The sequence below is a fragment of the Gadus macrocephalus genome, chromosome 13 (genome assembly GCF_031168955.1).
Source record: "Gadus macrocephalus chromosome 13, ASM3116895v1".
Classification (NCBI taxonomy): Eukaryota; Metazoa; Chordata; class Actinopteri; order Gadiformes; family Gadidae; genus Gadus; species Gadus macrocephalus.
Genome location: NC_082394.1, coordinates 12,909,444 through 12,916,249, shown reverse-complemented (window position 1 = coordinate 12,916,249; position 6,806 = coordinate 12,909,444). Strand labels below are relative to the sequence as shown.

The following is a 6,806-nucleotide window of genomic DNA, read 5'->3' as shown; positions in this document are numbered from 1 at the left end:
ATCAATCATCATTAAAGAGGATATACATGACATTAAAATGTATGTGTGTATTTCTATTATTTCCCTTATTTTTTTTTTCATGACGACCAATAAAAAACAACAGTGTTACCCCTTATGTTTTTTTTTTCATGACGACCAATAAAAAACCACAGTGTTACCCCTTACGTTTTTTTCATGACGACCCATAAAAAACGACAGTGTTACCCCTTAGGTTTTTTTTCATGACGACCAATAAAAAACAACAGTGTTACCCATTATGTTTTTTTTCATGACGACCAATAAAAAACAACAGTGTTACCCAGGGACGCGGGAAGTGGGGGTGCTTGGGGTGCTGCAGCGGCCCCTGGCTGTAACTGCAAGTGAGAAAGTTTTCTGAACAAATCAATACTTTTTTTTTGTTGTATAATTTTATCATACAACATGATTTTTCATTAAATTATTGACATCCACCCTTTTTATGATATTTATCATATTATCGGTACTATGCTGATTTTACATAAGCATGTTGGTGTTCAACATCTGTTGTAGTGAACATTCTAAAACTGGTGTAAAATGTTGCTGCCATATTAATAGACACGTTGAATGTTATCGTTTTGATTCTGGAATCCCGCACGTAAACTGGTTGGCAAAAAAAGAGCAAAGACGGGCGGTTCACTTGACGGAGAAATCGTCACCTTCCTCATATCAGACAACTCGTAAGTCTGGATGAAAATTAAGGCTTTCTATTATTGTCACTTTCCTTTGTAAACCTTTAGAAATAACCTCCTGAATCCTTGTTATAACGCTGTGTATAATCCCGGACCGCAACAGCTTGTCGGCATGTTGTTAGTGTGTGAAATTCAGCCCAGTATCAGCCGAGTTGACTCTAATTTCCACATTGTTTATTTGCTAACGTTTGTGAATAACAGTGGCTAGTTGGCAGAACTCTTTTTACACACCAGTAGAGTGTTTATCAGAGCGGATCCCTGAATGTGACGTCACCCCTCATCTCGTCTCTGTAAACAACGGATGTTGCGCAGCATTTATTATGACGTCATTATATAGATTCTCTCTCAGCACCCCCCCCTCGGACTGACTTCCCGCGTCCCTGGTGCTGTCATTCTGTTGAGGGTTGAGGGTGCAGGCAGGCAGGTAGGACCCAGACGCAGACGGTTTAGGGAGAACAGCACTTTATTTATGCCTAAAGGCTAAGGCAAGGAACCAGGGAACTCAGGTGACAACAGGGAACACGCAGGACGAACAACCACAATGAGAGCACAAGGAACAAAGGAAAGACAAGGGCTTAAGTAACAAACACAACGAGGAACAGCTGAGACACATTAGGGGAGGGAACAGTAATCAACACAGGAGGGAAACACACCAAAACACGACAGACCATGACAGGAACTTTGGCTTTGACTCCCTGAAGTACATGAACCATTACATGGAGGAGAAAGGGATTGTTGCCCGCGATTGTCTTCCGCTTGAGCCCCGCTTCCCGCTGCCCGCTGCCGAGGGACCACCGCCTCGGCGCTGCCCGCTGCTGGAGGCGGTGGTGCCTATATGCACTGCCCGCTGCCCGCTCCCGAGGCGGTGGTCCCTCGGCAACGAGGCTCCGGCGGGAGACAATCGCGCTCAACAATCGCGGGCAACAAACAGATTGCATGGTATCGTGGCCGCAAGCTGCTCAGGGCCACACCAATACCCTCCTCCTTGACCCGCCTCTCTCCTCCTCATTTGCATTAAAGCTACAGACACCGAAACGGCACGTTTGGGGAAAGCTCAATGTGCGTCTGGCTCGTAGTGGCTGTAATTCAGCACCACGGCTGAATTTCGGGAATGTCTTCAAATACTGTGTTTGGGGCCCACTAATATCTATATTAAAGCATCCATAAATTAGCATGCCATGGGACCTTTAAGTTAAAGAGAATGTTTAGGGTGTCATCCTAATAGGCATGCATGTTTTAAAAACCCTGCATCATGAAAAGTGTATTAATTATGACATTTCGAGGCGTGAATCGTCTTGCAGTGTTTGTGCCTCATCCTGAAATAAACCTTGCTTTGTTTCGGAATAAGCGCATTGTTAAATGTTTTTATTTACACTCAGGTTAGTGTTAGCCCAATACAAATCAACCCAATGGACTTAACCTTTTACAAATTACTAATGGTCCATTAATGCAGTATGGAAGCAAAATGCAGTCACTTGAGAAAATAAAGTTTGAGTTTTTTCTGAATGAACTATTCTCTATCCTCTTGTTATTTAAAGGGACACTTTAATATATTTATTTGTTTTGTCAATCTGTGTTGTGTAACCAAAGAGACGAAACGTGTTGGTGATGATGAGAAGCTGAACTGCTTCTAATCTTTCCATGACGTGTTTCATCCATCATTGTGTATTTAAACGTGTCTTTGCACAGAGACCTTCTGGCTGGTGCTGCTCAGCGTTGCAATGACGAGCAGTGATGATGAAGGGGTAGTCCATCACATCCTGCGGCGCAATGCGCAGGCCGGCAGACCGCTGCAGCAATCACTTCAGCAGTTCCACAAAGTGCTGCACCTCATCCACCTTCTCCGCTCCCTCCGGTCACAGGAGGAAGCAAGCTGTGAATGAAACACACCGTTTACAATGTCAAAGATTGGAGATTCTAACAAAGTCTTCACAATAGTAACTTTTACTCCAAAATCCAGCATGTGGTGAATGACACACGTCATTTACAATGTCAAAGATTGGCCATGCTTACCAGGTCTCCACCATAACAACTTTTACTCCAGAATCCAGTATGTGGCCAGTATGTGGTCAACTCAACTCAAGAGACGGCTATAGTTTAGAATTTAGAATCAACATGGTTTGATTGACAGAAAATATGGTTGGATGTTTGTTGTCTCTTGTTCTGTTTATGGTATTGACATTCACAAAACAGGCATTCATTTCTAGATTTCTAAAAATAGTTGGCCAATTGAAACATTTACATACTTAATTAAATGGAACTTCTACCGCGACAAATAAATCTAAAACCAACTATTAGTAATTAGAGTCTTCAGGATATGTATTTCTTTGTCTATCTATCTATCTATCTATCTATCTATCTATCTATCTATCTATCTATCTATCTATCTATCTCTATCTGTTGGTCTGCATTCTGTCTGTCTTCCAGGTACCTGCAGGTCTCTGCCTATTTATTTCTGCATAACATATCAAAACTTAACACCTTTGTCCCTTTTTGCCTCGGACCAACAGTTTATGGTTGGAATAACAACCTAGAATAAAAGTATCACACAAGTTCAAAAGCCAATATTGTCATCAGCTAAATCCCAAAACAATTGATTGTGCAGACAACTGAGCCCTACACAAAATACTATTAACATTAATAATCTATCCAGCATTTCAATCAACCAGGTGGACCATATTATTATTTTTTGGGCGGGATGAAGGTTTAGCCCATTTCTTTGACCATTTTTGTTACGACCAAATTATGTGAAAGTGTGCAAACACATTTGCTTGTAATATAATATGTTTAAATTAAGTCCAAATTTCAACTGCAGACTTAATATGGTCACTCATCAGAAGCCTTTTTATTCAGTTGAGAATTTATGAAAATTGAGAAAGAGGTTTATATGTTGAGTGTTTCAGGGCAGGAGGTGCCCCCCGCCCCAAGTAGGATGAGGGTTAGGGGCCCCAGTTGGTCAGAAATGGCCCTGTATCCACCCTGCCTAGGAGATAGAAAAGAGGACGTGCAGATCAATTGGAGACACTTTTTAATTTCTCATCACATCATAGTTGTTGGGACATGAGTGAAATCTAAATGATAACCAATGATAACAACACCAACAAACATAGAAAATAAGCAGCACGACGGACGGAGAAGCCAGGAAACAAAAGAGAGCTAAGGAACAAACAAGAGCACAATTGCCAAGACTTTAAAAAACAGTGACCCTCTAAAATCCACTGAACTGAGATAAGCCTTACTGTCCATCATACAACCCCCAGAAGACCAGCCTTACGAGCACTTTTGAGAAGTGCATTAAACATGGTATGGCCTATTTAATGTTCAGCCATGATAGTGAGAGAAAATAATCTTCCAACTAAATACTTGTTTGGCTTATTGATTGGAAAAAATTGCTTGAAAAAAATTACGGCATATAATTTAAGCACAAAATAAAACTGCCTTACCCAAAAGATCACATGGTATATTTTTCGGAAAACCTACAAAAGATAATTATTACAAAATAAGACAAATAAATATTGAGAGTACCCATAGTCCATTGGACCACTATTTCAAAAAGACTAAGTCCATAGATTACGACAACCTAAAGGTTCTAGATTGGACCACTCTAAAATGATGTGTGGGTTTTAGGCTAAAACCCACCCATCATTATAACGTTCAATTCAAATGATCGAATTTAACGTTCAATTATTTGGTTCAGAGACCATTTTCAATGTTATATTCCTCACTCATATTCCTTAAAGGGGAAAGCATCTAGCAAAACACTTTGGATGTATTCAGCCTTAGATAAACATAACTGATAGACCACAAAACATTCTGAGCTTTAACGGCAGCTGATGGAATAATACTTTGACATTTTTTAAATGAACACACTGTAAGACAACATGAAAACAACTCAAATGACTAAATCAACCGAAGGAAATAAATGACCTACTCCTGGCGCTAGATCATTTGTGACAAACCACTGCTGGCCGAGGTTCCAAAACGTTCCATATAGTACACACTGAGATCATCAACATATCTCATATATAGCTTACTCAATATGTAAAAGTAAAAAAATTGCATCACAGGTCAAAAATTAACTCATTATGCTTCCACTGTATTCATGGTGAACTGATGTTTTCTGTCTGGATGGCTGGAACCATAAAAAATACCATTGTGCCATTTCAAAGATACTGCAAGTGCCACAAATTTCCGTATACTTCTGAAGAAATATCTAGTCCACCAATGGGTTACAACCCAACCTTTGAAAACCACTACAGAGAATCAGATGTGATTCAGGTAATCTGTAACCAGTCAAATAATTACATCTTTCTCTTTAGTTACAAGTAACAAGCTAATTTTCTATTGGACTGCATGGAAACTGAATCCATGTTTGTTGCTTTGTCATATCCAAAAAAAGACAAAAAAGTTAACGAAAAACAAAATGCAACATCACTGAATACACAAGAAAGAAAGAAATACAAATTAAATTCATATTTCACTTTAACGGCCTTAAACACAAGGCCATTCGAGATGGCATAACTACTCACTACTCCGCACACGACAAAAAGCAGTTATAACAAATACTAATAATTGTATTCATGAAATGGTTTGTGTTTTCACATTTCTTGAATCTTCACAGATTAGTCTCTTTAAAGTTGTCTTGCAGTGAGCCAGGGAAGGTCACAAACTCTCCTGTCTTCCTAATCGTAAAAGACAAATAACGAACAAGTCATCCTTATTACTCCAGTCATTTCAAAGGTGGACTCTTGCCTTAATATGTTTGGTTTTTGTTACTGCAGTCTATACTTCTAAAAAGTCTAGTTAAGTCAAGTTTAGTTTGCACTCGCATACAAAAATTGTGCGTACACACACCCACACCCACACCCACACCCACACACACACACACACACACACACACACACACACACACACACATACAGTTTACGTATTTGTGCATATAATACTGAAAATAAATGCTCACTTACATTATGCTTTTTTTTTTTTCAAGTTGTTGAGTTGAGACAAAGAAGACATTAAAAAACAACACATATGAAGTCAATCCTTTGTGTCTATCCATCCTCAAAGGAATAAACAGTCTAGAGTGTATTATGCCCACTCCCTCTACTTCAGCATATTTTATGGAACAGCATGTGTCTCTCTGTCACATTTTAAAGGAATACCATGATTGCACCGGCAGTGGCAAATTCTCAAGATCTCCCGTTTCAACTGAAGAAGAAGAAGTGGAAAAATCCAGATATTCATTCTACATCTACCTGTGGCTTACAGAATACGACAAGTTCACACCCCTAATACTTTCTTCCTCTTCCACCGCCACAGCGACCTGCTGGTGGCTGACGGCACACAGAGACACGGGACCCCGTTGAGCCAATGCTAATGATATCTTAGGCTTCACCCTCACCCCCACCCCCCCTGGTCTCTGCCTCCCCTGGGGGAGAGTGATCGAGTGGGGGAGTCACAGGGCGGAGACCTTCACTATGTGGGAGCTGCTCATGGTTTGGATGCTGGGTGGGGCCTGGGGGGGGATGGGAGGAGGGGGCAGCCGGCGCTGGTGGGGGGCCCCGTGGAGGCCGTCTCCCTCCGGGGTCAGAGCCGGGGGCGTCTGGAGGCTGATGATCGCCGTGGTGACCTGGCCCCGCCGGCAGTTGACCCGGCCGCCGTCCTCGGCCTTCTGGTTCAAACTGCTGCGGCTAGAGGGAGGGAGGGACGGACAGACAGAAGGAGGGAGGGAGGGATGGAAGACGGAGGGAGGGATGGATGGACAGACAGATGGACATATGGAGAGATGGATGTATAGAGGGATGGATACAGACAGATGGATAGATGGATGGATGGATGGAAGGACGGATGGAGAGATGAAGCAAAGGATGGATGATTTGATGAACAATATATAAGTCAAGGCAAAAAACACCAAGGTTCCTCAGTTCCAAGGTCAAACTAAATATGTTGGGGCTGCCCCACAACTAAAGATTTTCTCTTCACATTTTAAATGTAATTATTTCAATATTTTTTTTCTGATTGGCAAAATGACGGCCAGACCGTGACTGCTGGTATGAGAAAAAATAATTAACGAAAAAATAATTAATAAATAGTTGAATT

General features: G+C 41.2%; 1 protein-coding gene across 1 annotated transcript in view; it reads right to left on the bottom strand.

Moving 5' to 3' along the window:
* Positions 1 to 3,718: 3,718 nt before the first annotated feature.
* The window catches only part of LOC132471001 (potassium voltage-gated channel subfamily D member 3-like), a 61,001-nt gene continuing 57,913 nt past the window's right edge, over positions 3,719 to 6,806 (bottom strand). The window contains 2 exon segments of the mRNA XM_060069963.1: positions 3,719 to 6,404; positions 6,407 to 6,410. Coding sequence (XP_059925946.1) covers positions 6,163 to 6,404; positions 6,407 to 6,410 — 246 coding nt within the window. The 3' untranslated portion in view covers positions 3,719 to 6,162.